At 39.3% G+C, this 19,370-nt stretch overlaps 1 protein-coding gene across 1 annotated transcript; it reads left to right on the forward strand.

Moving 5' to 3' along the window:
- The first annotated feature begins 5,628 nt into the window (after positions 1-5,628).
- On the forward strand, positions 5,629-18,421 carry GATM (glycine amidinotransferase). The gene is made up of 9 exons (XM_066558675.1): positions 5,629-5,726; positions 6,187-6,402; positions 10,587-10,782; positions 11,925-12,115; positions 13,379-13,516; positions 13,807-13,971; positions 15,644-15,707; positions 15,808-15,924; positions 17,376-18,421. The coding sequence occupies exons 1-9, from the start codon at positions 5,658-5,660 to the stop codon at positions 17,486-17,488; spliced, it is 1,269 nt and encodes a 422-aa protein (XP_066414772.1). The 5' UTR covers positions 5,629-5,657; the 3' UTR covers positions 17,489-18,421.
- The last annotated feature ends 949 nt before the right edge of the window (positions 18,422-19,370 follow it).

Genomic DNA, 19,370 nt, shown 5'->3' on the forward strand with positions numbered 1-19,370 from the left:
GTGATGTGCTTCTTGCTGCATGAACCTCCAGCATTTTTCAGTAGTCAGCACTGCCCTGCCTCTGGAAATCACAGAGTGTAAAATGTCACGGCTTATGGCCACCAAATTCTTTGCCTTCATAGAACTTCTTTCAGCTCTGTCACCTTTCTATAATAGAAACGTGACATCTAAAATTAAAACAGGTATTTATATGTATGCTGAAACTCATCTTTATATGCACATACAGCGCAGCTAATCAGAATGTAGATTTCTGTAAACTCAGGGAGGAAAAGAAATTAATTATTAAGTCAGTCATTTCTTTGATGTAACATAGTTTATGATTGGCCAGAAGGACAGTGGAAACTCTTATCTTCCTGAAATCAGGTGGATTCAGTCAACAAGGACTATTTTATTTGCTCAAAGTCCCAAACTGTTTTTTTACTACTTTTAAGCCAAAAATTTAGTCTAACAATTATCTCACCATGGCTCTGTCATTGTGTTTTCTATTTCATTGCAACTTCTATCTCCTCACTGGCTGATGTCCTGCCCCTCAAAGCCTTACTTTGAGTGGGGCTACATAACTGCATGTCTCTATATCCTTTCAGTATTCCAGCTACTTGGCTCCCAAAAAAGGAGTTAAATTATTTCCTAAGTTATCAGACATGCTTGAAATTCAGTGCAATGCATATTCACACTGATATTATTGTGAATGATATATGTTGAAATGTGTTATATATGTTTTTAAGTGCATTTTGCAGTTAATTTCTAAAGAAATTTTAACAGATATGAAGAGCAATGTTTGCTTATATAAAATAGAAAAATGCACTAAGAATTGCCTCATACCAACAGACTTACAAAAATTTGATCTATTGCTACCTAAGTTTTCTGTAGAAAACATCTACAGAAGTCATCTACATTCACCAAAGGATGTTTGATTTCTCAGAGACAAGGAAGGTTTTGGCCTTGCTTCCAAGAACAGGGGGTTACATGGCCATGGCTTGTGTATGTGCATCTATATGTGTCCGTTCTCTCCTTCCCTCCCTGCAACTTGAACCTGCTGGATGCTTTCAGGCATGTTTGGGAAAGGGTCATAGGTCTCAATGGTATTAAGTTTCTATGAATTTCATGATAATAGCTAGCTGGACAGGAATAAAGAGATCCCTTAAATGCCCTAGCAAAAAGGGGCAGAGCTATTAGATACCAGTGTATCCATATAATGGAGATTTCTTATAAATTCTCATCTGTGATTGCAGTAAATGTGAATGTAGGAAATAGAAGTTTATGTTTCTGATTTAGTATTTACCATATGAATTGTATGAAAATATAGGAGCTCAGTTTCATCTTAGCTCTTGTGCTCACAGGGGTGTTTCATTCTGCAGTCAAAACTGCATTGTAGCAGATTGTGTCCAGTCTGATGGACAATCTGGCATTATCATGTCACACAGGAAGGATGTCCTGACAAGGAAGAGCAGAAAGTCTTCCAAGAGGTATCCAGAACTGGCATCTGGGGAAAACTACAGGACCCTTCAATAACTATAAAATATTAATAGGCAGAAGCTATGTTGAGTTTATTATGAAGTTTAAACATTAAATAGGGTTTGGTGAAGCTGGGATTAGGGAGAAAGAATTTCCTGCCATTTTATATATGTAGCTTGTTTAGTTGGATACATTTAATTTTATCTTTTGAGTATGAAGAATGATAAAGCAAGATTTGTATTATTAAATTAAAATAGAAATATCTTTTAAAGTACTTGACAATAGTACAGTGGTTTAGCTCTATAAAAAGTCACAACTTAAATATATTTCAAATTAGAGAAAATGTTTTAATTGTGTGTAACAATATTTTTACTGTTTTAGAGCTCATAGTTAACCACAAAATTATAAGTTTAAAGGAGGAGGGGGGAAAGTAATTTTAATGTTTTGAGTAATTTTAATGTTTTGAGGTGCATTTATTCTTTCCATTTGGAACAGTTCAGACTTTTGAACTTCAGGAAGTTTGAAGCTTGCTTTCTAAGAAGCATACTGGATTCTTCTGTGTTGTTTCTGATAGCTAACAGATAAGATTTGCTGGGCCAAATTCTCTTCCTGGGGGTGATAGTCTGTTGGAATTTAGCAAGCAGTATCCTTGACAAGGCAGTAGAAAGAAGAAACTGAAGTCTCTTATGTTTGTATTTTTGAGCAGACTGTAAATGTTAAACCAGCTGACACTAGATTTACCAATTTTTTCAAAATCAGTAATATAGCAGAAATCCTGGTAAGAAAGGGTAAGCTGTTCCTCAGCCTTTAATATCATATCTCCCAAGTCACACATGTGGCTGTACCAACACTACAAATCAAAACAAAAATTGAGGACCTCAGTGGAAATTCATGTCTAAGGAGCAGCAAAATCCATTGAGACTTCTGTTTCTCTAAGCGAGATGTGTTTGAGATAAGATGGGTGAAGGTAAGACAAGATACTGTCCTAAAACATGGATGAGTTTATACTTTGAACTGCAGTAACTCTGGTTTTGTTGCCAAGGGTGACTTCTCTCTGCTATGCTTCCTGGTGCCTTTTCTAGTTCTGTAGTTTTAAACTTGAGTTTTACTACTTTGTACCTTATTCTCTCGTGCTGTTGGGCTAGAATGTTGCTCTTCAGTAGCTGGACCTACTCGGTTTTAAATGCATTACCTAGTTGTGAGAATGAGGTGGTTTTACATAAGCCATTCAAGGCACCCTTGTGTCATTTAAAAATGATGGATAGACTATTAAAAAACATGCATAGAGCCCCTTAAAAAACCACAACTTTCTATTTAATATTCATAGGCCAAATCTCAGCAATAGAAATGTGAAGCTCTTTCTCTTGTTTCAAGTTAAAATTCTATACTAAGGTGAGGTATGCAGAGGAAGAAAGTCTCTTTACTAGATCAGCACATAATTTAAAAATAATTGGCAAGCTTTTGGTTAGTGAGGTGAGCTTTCAAGGTGTTACAATCATTCTAGCAATTTTGTGTAATAAAACTAACCATGTCATCTTTATAAAAAGATTTTTGACCAGAAAAGTTCTGTGCCTGCTTAGACAACCACATGTTCAGATAAACATCTTGTATTTGAATTAATGAACTTGGCTTGCTCTAAATTTGAATAATCATTGCTGGTGTTGTGCTCCTTGATTTATGTCTCTATTTAAATATACACTGCTAGATCAAGTCCTTGTTGTAGAAGTAGAGGAATAAAGAGCTGCCCACCATACAAAAAGCAAGAGGACTCTGGTTTTAATGCCAGAGGGAACTGTAAGGAATGACACTTTTGCACACCACAAATGCAAACTGATGATGCCTGTATTTGATGTTAAGGAATAAAAAGATGTAAGCAAACAAACAATAAGTAACTGCTTAAGGAGACAAATGAGGGGTTTTTTTCCCAGTGATCCAGAAGATGGTCAAGTGAGGACAGAAGTGTAGTGATAGCTCTAGAGTGCACTGTGGATGGTTAGGGCAGTCTGGGGGTCAGAAAGGGAGGGAAATGCTATTTACCATGAGTCAAGGCTTCATGGCCAGACTGCAAATGTGCCAGCTAGGAAAAGGAAAAAAAAAATCTGCTTTGATTTTACTTAGGTGAAGATTGGCTTGTGCCCGTGAGGAGCTACCCCTAAAAAAGGAAGAGAGACCTATGAGATAGGGGAAAGAATGTTTCCACCAAAAATAATTCTGAGCAGAACAAATGCAACCCAGAAAAAAATTTAAAAATGTTAGAGCATTCAGCAAAAACTTGTTACACTGATGGTGAGGACTCTATAAAGCATCAGACCTATGTAGTAAGTGGGGAAAGAAGTGCTGTGCAGAGTCAGAAAAACTATGTAAACTGAGTTGATAAAGAGTGATTCAAAGGTCCAAAACTAGCTGATAAGTTGAAAAGGACAGAAAAGGAAGCAAGACCTTTGGATTTAGCCACAAGCCAATCATTAATTTTTTTTAGGTCAATGTGAGTAGAGTGACCTTAGCAAAATCAACTGAATCAAAAAGCAAGAATTTGAGCAGAACTAGCATAAACTTCATGGGAGTTTTTGTATTGTTTTTTAATTTTTTTAAAAATTAGATGACAAAAAATGGTAACTAGGAATTAAAAAATATCAAGAAAATTTCTTTTTGAAAGTTGAAAAAATAATCCTGGTGTACTTTTTGGTACGAGAATAGTGTTTGATGTAATTATGTTACAAATGAGTCCTAACAAGCTGAATGAGTTATGGGAAAATTCTGCAATTGTATGAAACAGGGTAATGCATACTTGGTATTATGCCAATTAAAATAATTAACTTTTCTCTGAGAACTGTGTAAGTTCATGGAGAACTCGTATTGTGTTATTTGTCCTGGGAAGCTGTAGTGTTTACCTGTGCCAAAAAGACAAACTGCTGAATGAATAATTACCTAGCAGAATAAAACACAGTTACTTGTGTATCTAAGGCATGTTAAAACTGTGGCTGATTTGCTGTATTCTAAGACCACAGCTTATGTTTTAATGCATGTAACCAGTAGTGATGTTTACCTTTTCCTGCTATAGAAATGTGTGCTGAGTTCACCAGCACTACCTGCAATTGTGCATGTAGAAATAATGTTAAATATTGTGTCTGTTCAAGCCCCAGGGTAGGAGCCCTGGAGAGCAGAGCATAGGCTGGAAGAGTATTGAGCAAGGCACTGCATGGATGATAAAGGCAGAACCAAAAATCATGTTGGAAGAAAGATACGGATTTTTTACAACTTTAAACAGAATAATTTGGATAAGATTGATTTTTGCTATGTCTGCTTTTTACATGGCAAAGTGAAATTATTTAAAGTGAACTTATGTGCAAAGTAGAGAAAATGCAGAATAGGCTAAGTGGAATATACTGAATATGAGTAGAGCTGGTTGCAAACATATTTCTTGCTGTAGACTGTTTCTGTTGAGATAGAGGTATTTTTGAAGATAAGTTTGTTGACTTTACCATGGAGAGCTTTTTCAGGGAAACCTATTCATGGTCTACTAGGAGCTAAGCAGTCTAGGTTTTAATTTTAGGATGGCTTTTCATCATATCACAATATGGATTTTGAGAAGCCAGAATTTGAAATTGTTTGGGATAATCTTGAAACACCCCTTCAGTAATTAAAGAATTCAAATATTTTTTAGGTGAATCACAAACTCTTCAGGTTGTAGTCTAAGGATCTGAATTCTTAACGTATGAAATATTGGAATTTTTGGTAAAATTGAATTTGTCCACTACAGGCTTAATGAAGAATATGCGTGCTTGATGACTCAAAGTAACCATACGATGCACTTCAGTACGCATTTTAGAGAAACATTTTAAAACGTGACTTTCGCCAAGCCAGGCTGCTGCTGAAGAGCCCTGCGTGGAAAAGAAATCCAGGTGTGTTGGAAGAAGCCGTCGGTCAGCTCCGGGTCGGGAGCGGGGGAGTCCTGCCGGGCAGAGCCGGGGCAGCCGTGCCGGGAGCGGGGGAGCCGGGGGAGCCGAGCCGGGAGCGGGGGAGCCGGGGGAGCCGAGCCGGGAGCGGCGCAGCCGAGCCGGGAGTGGCGCAGCCGAGCCGGCCCCGCCCGGCCCCGGGCGGGCGCTGCCCCCGGGCGGGGCGGGCCGGGCCGGGCAGTGCCGGGCAGGGCGCGCATAAAGCGGGGCCGGCCGGTCCCGTCCCGTCGTGTCGGGCTGGCGGCGATGCTGCGAGTGCGGTGCCTGCGCGGGGGCAGCCGGGGGGCCGAGGCAGCGCATTACATCGGCTCCAGGGTTGGTGCCGCGCGGATCCGGGGCCGGGGATGCTCCCGGGGCCGGGGATGCTCCCGGGGCCGGGGATGCTCCCGGGGCCGGGGATGCTCCCGGGGCCGGGGATGCTCCCGGGGCCGGGGATGCTCCCGGGGCGGGTCCCGCCGCTCCCTTCGCCGGGCGCTCGGAGCCGGGACGGGACGGGAGGCTGAGGCTCACCCAGCATCCTCCCGCTCCAGTCTGCCAATGCCGTGTTCCGATCTCCTTACCCTTCTAAACTGAGTGTACCTAAAGGCAGAATTTCCTTTAAGCATCTGCGAGGCTGTAAATAAATTAGAATTGCTGTAACAAGACGTGTTTCTGTTAACACTTCAAATGATGTACATTGCTTTGGGATTATAGCGTTAAGGCTTTTGTGGGTTGAGCCATAGCTTTTAGTCTTTTGTAAGGGAAGCATAATTTTCGTTCTTATTTTTATTTTAAGCTTCGAGGAGCCTTTACAGGATGGGTGCAGCGAACTTTCCAGAGCACCCAGGCAGCAGCGGCCTCGCAGAACACCTGTGCTGCCGATGACAAGGCTGCCAGCCCTGTGCCCAAGGACTGTCTTGTTTGCTCATACAATGAATGGGACCCACTGGAAGAGGTCATCGTGGGAAGGGCTGAAAATGCTTGTGTCCCACCTTTTTCTGTGGAGGTTAAGGTAAACAACAAAAACTAACCTTAACTAGAAAATGTAGAATTCATATCTAAAATTTACTTAAGCTTTACAATGCATAAGGTGCGGTGCTTACTCTTGGGAATTCTTCTTTCAAGGTACATTTGTGAAACGTTACAGCATAGCCATATTAGTGAGGGATGTGCTTTTTTCTTCAGACTTTCAACTGAATTAGCTGTTTTAACAGAAGTCACAAGCAGAGACAACCTCTAATATATGTAATATAGCCCTGATTTTACCAAAGTACACACACAAACTTTTGAGATGATTGGACTGATGAAACTTTAATTTGGCTTGAAGCTAAGTAGGGTTACAATTTGAAAAAAAAGTGTTGTTTTCTACTTAATAGTCTGAGCAAGACTGAGCTCTGTAGCCGTAGACCAACAGGACTCTTGTGTCAGACAGCTCTTAAGTGGTTTACTGAAACTCCTGTGTGCTACAGTAAATAATTTGTGGAAATAGGTAGTCCACTGTTCTTTCACAGTTTTTCTGTGCCAAAAACTGCATCAGCAACTGACATAAATCCATGATTCTTTGTTCTCTGGAATCTTGTATTTAAAAGAGTAATACTCAAATAATGGGCTTGCTCCAGATTTTTGTGTTCTTCACCTGGACTTTAAAATTGCTGAGTGCGTGTATTACCTGCATTTGTGAGCATGTTCTTGAATCTCTCATTGTTACAGTACAGCACTACCTGCAGGGCAGCATGTAATCCATGGCTATCACAGCAAAATGAGCTGGCACATGGTTTCTACCCAAGAGACCTTAGTAAAAATTTAAAGGATAGCCTGACAAAGTTGACTCAGTTAAAAAAAAAAAAAAAGAATTTTTATCTGACATTGAAAGAATGGCAAACAAAGATACTGAAAATAAGTTTAAAGTGCTGCAAATGGTTGTTTACGGAAAGTTTGAGATCTACTTGTATAGAAGATTTCTCTTCCCTTAGCCCTATATCTAATATAAATATATATTTCAGAATCTGTGTTATGTTTTTCAGAGATTCCAAAGATATCCTAACAGCTTCAGAGAAGGACATGAATGAGGGTTAGCATTTCTAATATACAAGTGTGTGTATGTGCATTTATGTAGGACTGACAAAATGAATGTACAGAAAGAGTAAGGAAAAAAATATCTAACATTTTACATTGTGATATTAAATGAGGCAAAATTCAGTTTCTAAGCAGTGGTCAGGGGCTTGCTTTAGCACCAGAAAAAATATTTCAAGTGTGTCTAAATTGCTGAAGTGCCACATGCTATACAGGTTTTACTGCTATTAAGCCATAACTACTCACAATAGGTCAGAACTTCATTTTCTTGTGATATCAAAAGCCATGAGGAATGTCAAAGGATAGGATTACCTCTGCAATTCAAATACCTAGACTTAGAGTTAAAGCATGATTTAAATTTGCTTTATGTCAATTGCCAAGTCCGCAACACATAATGGGAACAGAGCCAGTTTGAGATGTAGTTCCCTCGAATTTTCTCTGCTTTTGTCTTAAATATTGCTATAGAAACTGCAACAGTAACACTGGGAGGGTGTTGCTGAATAATCCAAGCAGTATTCCAGTCCTACCTCAACATTATTACTATTATTATTAATTAATAGATACATGATTGTTTAACTCTCCATGTGGCCAAGAGGTGAGGTGTGTCCTGTTCCTGCCCCTGTGAGCAGCAAAACCAGAGCTGATGGGTATCATGTGCTGTCTGCCCAGTGCATGAGGGGCACTATTTATGAAAAATGCAGTTTAAAACTGATGAATTCTACACTTATAAGGAAAATTCAAAGCTTTGGACCTGAGACACTCCAAAAAATGTGTCTCAAATTATAGCAGTTTGGTAAATACTTGTGTTGAGATTGTGTTTTAAGATTGTATGTGTGTTTATTTGCTAAATATTTAAATGCAGGAAGTATGGCTGCATTCAGCACTCTTTTCTACTTTGAGACAAGGGTTTGGTATACTCAAGTGTTTTTGCTGTGATGTGTTTGGCATAAGAAGGAGGAAGGAAGGAATTGAATAAGGAGCCCTGCATCTCTGATGAATATTAATGAGCTGACACTTTATTGTATATCCTTTTCAGAGCTTGAAACAGGCTATGTAGAGGTAAATACAATATTTGAAAACTTGAAAAACCTTAACATTAATTAGGAAGATGTCCTGTTTGAATCAGCACTACAATGAAAAATCCCAAAATTGAGATGTATTCTGAAGCAGTTGAGTTAAGCAGTTGAAGTTTATAGCTTTGTATTCTGCAATGCTTTTCAGTACATTTTGTGAATAATAATGCATTTTGGGTGGGGAATATTATTAACACAGATCCTTATATCTTGAATAAGAAGATGAGATTATGTACATGTGTTAACTACTGAAAAAGGCAAAAAGAATTTTGATCTGAATTTAAGTTTTAGTAGCCTAAATTTATTAACTGTCTTTACCAGGTTAATGGTACATCTTTACAATGTTAATTATTTTCCATGACAAATGTTTAAAGTAAACATACTTTAAACAGTAAACATATAGGGAGCAATAATGCTGTTTCTTAAGAACAATCTTTCCTGAAATATTGTTTCTGAAAAGAAATAGTTTATTTTAAGTGTTGTCTTTTCTGTGTCCCATCCATGGTCCTTTTTGAACATTCTGAACTGACTTGTATGTCTGTGACCAAAGGGGCCTGAAATGTCAACCCTAATTTGCTATGAAATACATGTCCCAGCCATTTACCCTTTTCCCAGTTATTTGGAAGGCAGGGAATATGAGTAGTGTTACAGTGCTAACCTTTACTCTGTTGTAACTTTAAGATTACACCATCCCATTAGTGCAACACAAGTGTGGTTCCTCAGGTCTGAAAAAAAGCAGAGAGGAGCTGCACTTCTTAGGGATTGATGATATTCACATACACCATGGCTGGCTCTGAAAATAACCAGCTTCAATCCACAGGAAGAATTTATCTCATTAGCAGAACATGTCTCCATAGGAATGCTGAGCACTTCATGTGATCTGCATGTGACTTCTGACCAGCTGGCAAGCTTGAGGTGCTCAAATTACCCAAGACCTCACTCACAGAAAAAGAACAAATTCCCTCAGGAAGGATGGGAAGAAGCTTCAGTACTGGAGGAGCAGGATGGCCATGCTGAGGCTCTCTGTGTAAATGTTAAGGCTGAATTTTCTTTCTTCTCCCTTACCTCTGTAGCATGAGGCAAATCTCCAGAAACAGCAGAGGGAACAGCCTGGATTGTTAAAGGGGGTCAGGGATGCCTTCAGATGGATGGCCTTGCCTGCTCAGGGGCAGTGCTAGCACAAAGGAACATCATCACTCTGATTTTGGGGGAATGTTGTATTCTAGGAGGTGGTCAGGACTGCAGTGTTAGGAGACAACCTCTTATTTGGAAGGGCAGGTTCTTCTGTGTCCCCTTGCTGTCCCTCCAGCTTGCTGTCATTCCAGAAGGGCCCCATATGCACTTGCATCTCAGCTAACTCTGACATGACAGAGGAACATCAGACACATCAAACTGAAGCAGCATCATTTGTTTAGATTATATGTCTGGTTTTACTTACCCATGAGAACTGGGACATTATTTTGAATTTGTTTTTTATTTAAGAAGGCTATTACAGCATTTCAGCAGAGGATTTAGGTCTGTAAATGTTGAACGTGCTTTAATCCAATCCTGGCAGGTGAATTTAGGATATTTTGCCTTTTCTGGACTGCTGCTGCACGTGGAGTATGGCTCCTTCTGCCAAACAAGTCATGTTACCTGTACTTGGGATGGCTTTAGAATTTCTGATGTCACCATTGTGACATTACTGAAGTGAGGTTGTAAGAAGGTGACTACAGATGTGTGCATTTTGCAGATGAGCTCAAGGTTGTTTTAATTTAAAAACATGTCTGATAGCCTTATTAAATAGAGAGTGTTTGCCATATTTGGTGTGTTTGCAAAAGTGTTCTGTAATAGGGACCAAATGGTCACTTGGCAACACTAGCCACTCAATACTTACTGAAGTGTAATGTAGTCAAAATATTGCAGGAACAGATAAAATGCACACTCCAACATATTAGGATCAAGAATAAGAATAAGAAACTTTAAACTTTAAGAATTGCATCTTATGCATCTGTTTTACTCCAAAATAACTGGTGCTTATTCTTTGTCACTTCATGTCCTTTTGTTCTAGGCAAACACATATGAAAAATATTGGGGATTTTACCAGAAATTTGGAGGCCAGGGTTTCCCCAAAGACCATTTAAAAAAAGCTATTGCTGAAATTGAAGAGATGTGCAATATTTTGAAGGGAGAAGGTGTTATTGTCAAGAGGCCTGATCCAATTGACTGGTCTGTGAAGTATAAAACACCTGATTTTGAGTCTACAGGTAAATGTTTTTCCATTATTGAAGGTTTTTTCTGTTTAGCTCTCATCTGAGACATTTTGGATGTTATCTAGTCTGCCTTCCAGCTAGGAGCAGGATTATCACCAGCATTAAGTGAGGTCAGTGACTGTTTTCTGTAGCTAAGACTTGGAAGATCTCCAGGGATGGAGGTTCTGCCACCTGATTTGGTGATTGGTTTCAGTGCTGGGTGAATTTCCTGATGGAAGACCTTTGCCTGACACCCAGTCTGAACTTTCCACACCAGCACCTCTTGCCAGGTTCCCTCTCTATGTTGTCACTGCCACTGCCAAGAAGTGCTAATCTGTCATGGCCCTCAAAGTGGCTGTAGAATGTTTCTGCTTTGTCCCCTCCATGAAAGTCCAGTGCTCAAAGCCCCTCTGACCCTCTTGATAGCTCTTTGTTGGATCCATCTTAAACTATGGAAGACAAAACAGTTGGAGGCAACACTTTACCTGGAAGATCCTCACTAGTGTCAAGGAAATGTGAATGTCCCTTTACCTGCAGACATTACCCCATGTATGGTTATCTGCAGTGAGAGCACACTGGCTCACCAAGCTTTGCATCAAGTCTAGTCCTCAGGCTTCTTTCATGTAAAATATATTTTCAATTTTTTCTAATAGAATTCAAATTAATTGAGGAACAGATAATGTTAAGAAAAAAATCGAATGGGACTGCTTTCTGCACTAGTGCTGTATTCCATCAAATTCCTCTTCTGTGCTATTACTTTTTAAAAGGATAGTATATGAAGAAATGCTGTTCACTTGGAAAATTTGCTGCCCATCATCACTTTTTAAAGTCATCTGGGTAATGCATAAGCCTTGGTCCAGTTAATTTTCATTAGCCAAATTATGAAGTGGAGGCTTGATGGTGGATGGCTTTAATCTAGCTGTGAATCTGTTATGAGTGGGGCTTTATAGCAAAAGTTCCATGTATTTTGAATGAAAAATATTACTTTGAAAAATTACTGAAGAATGTAAGGACCTGGCATTATGTGCTGGATTCCTCACATTGCTTAGAATTATTTTTGCCATTATTTTGGATAGAAATAATGGTAAAAAGAAAGAGAAAACTGCCCGAGCAGAAAGAGCTGAGAATTGTCTCATTAATGGCCACTTTCCTTTCAGGTATGTATGGTGCCATGCCAAGAGACATCCTGTTAGTGGTGGGAAATGAAATTATTGAAGCACCTATGGCTTGGCGTGCTCGGTTCTTTGAGTACAGGGCCTACAGACGACTAATCAAAGATTATTTCAACAGTGGTGCTAAGTGGACAACTGCCCCAAAACCCACCATGGCAGATGAACTCTATGATCAGGTACTGGCCTAAATTTCCTTCAGAACTTCAGATCTCGTTATACAGAATTTTGTTGGTAGTTTCAACCTGATATTTAGGATTCACAAAATTGTGAGGGGGAATGGCACAAAACAACTCTGGAGGCTTTTTTCCTAGTGTATGCAAACATGCTGCAGCCTTTCCAGCTGAAACTCAGGGAGTGCAGTTAGAGAACAAGGAACAGGAAGTTGTGTCTATTAAATTCCTCAGCTTTGAATTGTTTTGGTTACTGGCTGTAACTGAGCATTACTAAAGAGGAAGGAATGCTAGAAAAACATCACAGAGATTACTTTTAAGAATAAAGATTCCCTGAGAATGTCCATATGTCTTGGCTGCATTGGGAAAGTGGAAAGTAGTATATATTTTGTTACAGTAAAAAACCCAACTGATAATCCTTATTTTGCATGATGATTGGTATTTTGAAAGTTACATAAAATAAATAGTGAAGGATCTAAACTGTATTTACCTTCCAAATATTTTAGTGAATGGTTTCTTAATTTTTTTCCTAATAATTTTGACTTGGACAATTTTGGTAGTTTCCTATACGCTCCCAAATGCATCAGGACCTTGGTGACAGCATTTACAATAAATGCAGTGAACTAGCTGTGAAATGATTGCAACTTTCTAGGAACAGTGTCATCAGTGATACAAAGGAGACTTTGTTAAATAAAATTACCTTAGAGTCACCTTCAGTATTAGAAAACTTCTAGAGCCTGTAATTATTTATGTGGTATTTTTAATTTGTGCTGGATTTTTAGATCTCACTTGTTCTAAATTGCCTTGTTTAATTTTAAAATTATTTGTAATAATAAAGATCCATCTTCTAGCTTAAAGTTCTTCTCCATTCCAAAATGTGGAAAAGTAAGGAGTCCACATCTATTAGGAAATAGATTCCAGTCCAGTATTTTTGTCAGTGTGCAGTGATTTGTGGGACTGGTATTAAACTCCAATGGTAATGAGTACTTTTGATCTGGTTCTGAAGAGCAATTAATTTCTTGATATAACTCTTGTCTCTTATCTCATGACCTATTCTTGAATGTGCTTAAAGCCTTTCACTTTTATGTCCACATTTAGATTTTCTTTTCTATTCTAATAAGAAGTAACCAAAACCACCTCCAAGGAACACACTAGCTATCAATATTAACACATTTTCCTAATTTCAAATTATTCCCCACTAGCAAATTATTTGAGAACTTTCTTTTAACATCTCCAACCTAAAGTTATTGTTCTTTTCTCGACAACTAGAATTATCCAATCCACTCTGTTGAAGACAGGCATAAACTGGCTGCTCAGGGAAAATTTGTAACTACTGAATTTGAGCCATGCTTTGATGCTGCTGACTTCATTAGAGCTGGAAGAGATATCTTTGTACAAAGGAGCCAGGTAAACAAAGCTTTCTTTCAACAGTTTTGGTATCTGTCTTAGAGACTGGTGCTTTGTCTTTTAAAATTCCTGAGCAGCATTAAAATAAGAGAGTTGGCAAAAGAAATTGCTCTTCATAGAATGTTTGACATACAGGATAGGACTGCCTTCCAGGTAAGGGGTTAGCTGAAGGCACAAAATTCTCTATTAAATTTGCTTTAGATATTTAAAGAAATAAAACCTTGGATAAAGTAAACTTGGATGCAGTTTATATTATAGCCTAGTAAAGCTTAATTTGTCCTGCTTTTCAGGTTACAAACTACATGGGTATTGAATGGATGAGGAGACACCTTGCACCAGACTACAGAGTGCATATTATATCCTTTAAGGATCCCAACCCTATGCACATTGATGCCACTTTTAATATCATTGGGCCTGGTCTTGTGCTCTCTAACCCAGACCGTCCCTGCCATCAGGTGAGTGTACAAAGGGGGTAAGTGCTTTGTGTCTAAAAACCACTCAGCTGAGTTCATTCCCTGCTGGGTAATTACTGTTCCACACATTCCACTGTGTGCTGCTTCCCAGGTCCATGGTGAAATATGATGGAAGTAATCTAATTTTTAATGATGTATCAAAGCAAGCACTTGGGATATACTACTTCTCGGAACCCTTCCACTGCTTAAATATTTTTATTGTATCCTAAGAGAAATTGAAGGGCTTCTGCTGCTCAGATGAGAAATCTCCCTTTTTAGTCCTATTTTGGAAGCCTCTCTTTGGTGTTAATCGAACCAATGGCAGAAAGCTGGTAATTGCTCAGGCATTCATCTCTGAATACCTTCTGAAAAAGGTAAAACCTGCTACTACACTGAGAAAAAGCTAATATTGCTGAGCAGCACAATGAGATCAGAAATTAACTCTGTTACAGTTGTGTCACTGCCCTGCAGTGCTTGAGAGTTTTTGTGAGGATCCCCATGGTTCAGAAGCTGTACAAGCACCGGGGAATGGCTGAGCTGACCCTGAGTCAGGCACAGAGCTGGGTGCTGCCCACTCTGGAGCCATGCGCAGAGCTCCTGAAAGCAGCATTGGCCTCTTCCAGCAAGTGCTTTCAATGCCAACGGGCTGATTGCATTACTGCCTCCTTCAGCATCCATTCTGAGAATATCATTTTTAAAACAATCTTATTTTTTCCTCCCCTTTTCCCTTCCACAGTTTTTCATAGTGTTACTTGGAACAGGATGTTCTTCTTGGTCTCCTTGTCTTAAACCCATGTTCTGGGACTTTTTTCAGGGAAAACTGCTGTCTGTGTCCATAGAAAAGATAAATGCAGCTTGCTTTCACAAAAACTGGTTTGGCCGTTCTGGGTGACGGGGAGTGGTGGGGGTGTGTGTGTGAATGGTGCCGATGAAAGGAGTTTTTTCTTGAATGGTGCTGATGAAAGGGAGATTTTCTTTAAAATCCTGGCAGGCCGGGCTGGTTATTGAGGGTTCGGGATTGGGGCTCCACCTCGTGGTAACGCTGGAGCACTCGCCAATACTCTTCCAGCTATTCTGACAGTGAAGATGAAAAGTGTTTTCCTTCGCCAAATTATCCTCCTCTTAATTTTAACTTAATTGTGTAAAGCTTAGAGACACAAATTATTCCTTGGGATGCCCTTACACTCTTTTCTTTATTAAATGAACTGCATAATTATTTTCTTATAAAGTGTGAAGGAAAGGTAATTTTGTGTTATTTCTGATGGGCTTGTTTTTAGAAACATCAGTGTAACTCATGGCTTTTATAATGGCTTTTATAATCATATGGGAAGAAATACACAAAACCAAGATAGTTGAATATGTTTCAGTTGTTACCAATACATTTACTTTACAAGCTCCAAACTATAAATGCTACCTTTTGTCTTTAACATATCTAGCATATAAAAAACCAATAGAAATAAATGCTATTGGCATGCAAAATCTAAAAAGACTTTTGAAAAATGCTTGTATGAAAGCTGGGTTTGTAGATGAAGCCTGAAGGAGGGCCAGAATAGTGAACTGAGGGCAGGGGATGTCCTGCATATTGGATTATTCTGGGAAAATCTGGCATAGCTTGGAGGACATAATGTGATACTCTAAGAACTCTCTTGAGAATATATTTAAATTGCTCTTCCAGATTGAGCTCTTCAAGAAAGCTGGCTGGACTGTGATTCAACCCCCAGTGCCACTCATCCCAGATGGTACAGTCACCCTTCCTTTCCCAAGGATTCCAAGAGTACTCTTAAGGGTATTAATAAGGAGTAACACTGGTACAGTACAAGGTTTATTCTCCTGTTTTAGATCACCCTCTGTGGATGTCTTCTAAGTGGCTCTCCATGAATGTCCTAATGCTGGATGAGAAACGTGTGATGGTGGATGCCAATGAGACATCGATTCAGAAGATGTTTGAAAAGCTGGGTATGTCCTAACACACTTCTACATACACTTACAAGAAAATTATTGTGCTACCAGCCAGGGCAAATGGAGGTTTCACTCAAAGCAGACAGCACTGGAAAAAGTATTCAAACAGCTGGATTAGCAAGTAAGAATAATTCAGTGATTTTTCTCCTGAATACTCCAGTCGTAGAAATGTGGTCTTCTTTTGCCCCCTATGGCTTGCAGCACATAAAGGTATGAGTAGCAATTAAGTTATTGCTAGGATTTTCTTTGAATGAGCTTTTTAAATGTAAACTGTCCAGTTTGAGGTCAACATCTGTCTTGCAGAGGTTGAGTGCATTGCTGAATGATATAGAGCTGGGAATCCATCATTGCCAAAATTCTTTCAGATTTTTCTAGTTGCAAAGCCATTGTACTTTAAAACGTCAAATTAAGATTACTTAACCCAAGTATTTCTGCTCATTTATGGAGAATCTCAGTCCTGTGAGATGTAACTTCATGATACCATGGAATTCCTTCAGATATGCTGTGACAGGAGAAGTGTATTTGAACATAAATATGGAAGTCTTATTATGCACAGCTGCTCAGTCTTAGGTTGTTTTATCGCATGAGCAAAGAGTTGAGGATTTAAAAATACTTGAAAGTACTTAAAGAATGAGGCTATTAATGCTAAATCATGACTTATCTTTCACCCTTGAACTTCACAGTCTATGTAAGTTCTAAATATTCTGACAGTTCAAAGTTCTGACTGCTCTGGTAGTCAGAAAGTTTGAAGGACTGAGATGGGTCTACTGGGAGCAAAAGTATTGCTGACCCAGGAGGTAGATTCTACTGAGCTGCTCCTGAGCTCCTGAAAGTGCTGAGAAGCAAAAAAGGCAAACTCTGTAGCAGAGAAGTTGTCTGATCCTTCTGTTGGGACTTTGAATTAGCTGAGCCACAGCTGAAACATCCATCAGAGCTGAAAAGAACAGGTAGGAAGCTTCACCTGGGTAGTGAGAGCCTCTTTTCCCTTTCAGAGAAAAGGGAGTCAGAGCTATCTACCTTGAATACTTCTTTTCTTGAGAGGGACTTAAAGGAGCACATTCAGTGTCTGAATCACAAATGCTTACACATGTTTATGAAAATGTGTTCTGATCATATATTATAGCAGAATTTCAGCTAATTCTTCACATACTGCAAAACCTAAATTTATCTTTTTAGTACTGGCACATTATAACATCTCAGACACTGGCTGTGCTCCAGGCCCTGTGTAATCCTGAGGGTATCACCAGAACAGACAAGCCAGATGTGTTCCTAGTTTGTTCTCTGCCTAGAATCTGGGAAAACAAATTCCTAACAAACTAGTAGCAAATACCTTCCACATCTACATCTAGCCATGTGATCTGACAGAGTATCATCTAATGTTCTGATCAGAGCTTGCCATGTGAAGTTGGGAATCCAATTTTAAAGCGTGCCTTGTATGTTTCTTCCAGGCATTTCTACAATCAAAGTGAACATTCGCCACGCCAATTCTCTGGGAGGCGGCTTCCACTGCTGGACGTGCGACATCCGCCGCCGTGGCACCCTGCAGTCCTACTTTGACTAGGAAAGAGCCCATAGCTAGCAATGGTTCAGCTTCTAAAATAGGCATAGGAAATGAGCAAATCACTGTCACTCTTGTTAAAATGACTGCATGAGCTCTAGTGCTTGGTAAGTGGTGTCCTCATCATGGTCTGCGTAATGTTTTATTCTTAAATACCCTTCACTTTCAGTAGGATGATTGAAACTACTTCCATCAGCAATACAGGTTTTCTGGCTGCCTTTTTGAAAGACATCCTTCATCTGTGAAGCCTTTTCTTGTTGGCTTTGAATGTAAAAGCTTGACAGGATAGCTAAAAGGTCTTTTTAGAATAGCTTGGCCACTAATACTGGATATCTACCTCTGTCTAGTTACCTTATCAAATAGGCAGCTTGAAATGTGAAACTTGAGTAAACTTTTCTTATTCCTTTTAACCATTTCAACTTTCTAATATATTCATGTCTAGTGAAGTTGAAATAGATGCAACTGTATACATCTCTTAGGGAACCAAGTAATTTTATCATGTTTTTCATATCTAGCCATACAGATATTTACTGAGAATTTTCAGTATGATCTAACTTTTAAGACAGGTTCACTTACTTGCCATGTTCTTCTATATTTTCTTCTGATGCATGTCATGCACTTGAGTACTTTTTTATATTGCTTTTTGTATTGCTGAAATTGGGTTTTATTTAACTTTTAGGTGTACAAATGATAGCTAATATTCTGCTTGTACAGGTTTCACTCTGAGTTGTTTACATAACTTAAAAAGAGGCACAAAATAAAAACCCAACAATAACTCCCCCCCAACCTTAAGCTTCTGACATGTTACAACCCAGACTTCCTTCAGCTGTAGCAGATACAGAAATATGTATCAAACATGCCTGATGCTGTGGAGGAATTTCAGTTTTGATTCCTGAATATGTACTTTTTATGCTAATAAAGTTTTTTGCATTCTCAGTGTGTTGCCCTTCTGTTAATCTGTAAGTATGAAATGTCTGGACAAATACAAAATACACATGGAATTTTTTTCCTCTGTAAAACTGGTAACATCTTAAACTCTTGTACAATGCAAAAAAACTTTGTAGTGTTTTTCATATACCATGTTCCTACTTCTGTTTTTCACAGAGGTATGACTGGTGGGGGAAAGTACCACTGATATTTCTTGCTACACTGTGGAGGAATCTGCTCTTACAACACAGTGTACCCTGACAGAAAAGATGTCAGGCAGAACATGCTCACATACAAGCTGTATGGCCATAATTTAGAGTTGGGTAGGGCTAAACAGGTCAAATATCAACAGTCTGGAATGCTTTGACATATGGAAAGAGGTAATTAGGCAGCTGCCAGCACTTAATGAGCACTTATCCATGGATCTCTTGACTGGTTTGGGAACAGATTTGTCTCTCTTAACATTCCAGTACTCACCTTTAAGGAGTTTTGAATGTTCACCTCATCTTTTTGGGGCATTGGATGCTGCAGTGACAAACCCAGTGTGATTAAAATTATGGCCTTGTCCCACGTGAGGCACTTGGAGAAAAGCATATTCTGGAAATGGCATGGAATGGGATGAGGGCTGGGTTGTTAGCAGCTTTGGGTGGGAGTGTCTCTGTGTAGCACTTAAGGCAACCCAGTTCTACCTGGGCTTTCCCTACAGCTGCAGGGAATGAGCTGGGAAAGGGTGGTGGTCACTGTGCCTTGGCTGCCTTGCAGCTGATTTTTAGGAGAGCATGAGCTGTTTTTGTAAAGTCATGCTTAACCTTCTTCTCCTCAAGTTCGGTGTCTCACCCACCCTGTTTCACATGCTCAATCTTGCCTTCATCTTTTTATGTTCACCACAGTGGCAGGTGAGTATCTAGCTCATTTATGTACCTATTTTGTTGTGACTGTGTGCTGGTTTTGGCTGAGA

Source organism: Molothrus aeneus, chromosome 13 (assembly GCF_037042795.1).
Source record: "Molothrus aeneus isolate 106 chromosome 13, BPBGC_Maene_1.0, whole genome shotgun sequence".
NCBI classification, from domain to species: domain Eukaryota; kingdom Metazoa; phylum Chordata; class Aves; order Passeriformes; family Icteridae; genus Molothrus; species Molothrus aeneus.

Bases quoted from the DNA above. Each gene is read 5' to 3' on its own strand.
- GATM (XM_066558675.1), top strand. From the start codon at position 5,658: ATGCTGCGAGTGCGGTGCCTGCGCGGGGGCAGCCGGGGGGCCGAGGCA. The intron at 5,727-6,186 runs GTTGGTGCCGCG...TTTTATTTTAAG, and splicing joins CGCATTACATCGGCTCCAGG to CTTCGAGGAGCCTTTACAGG. The intron at 13,517-13,806 runs GTAAACAAAGCT...CCTGCTTTTCAG, and splicing joins TCTTTGTACAAAGGAGCCAG to GTTACAAACTACATGGGTAT.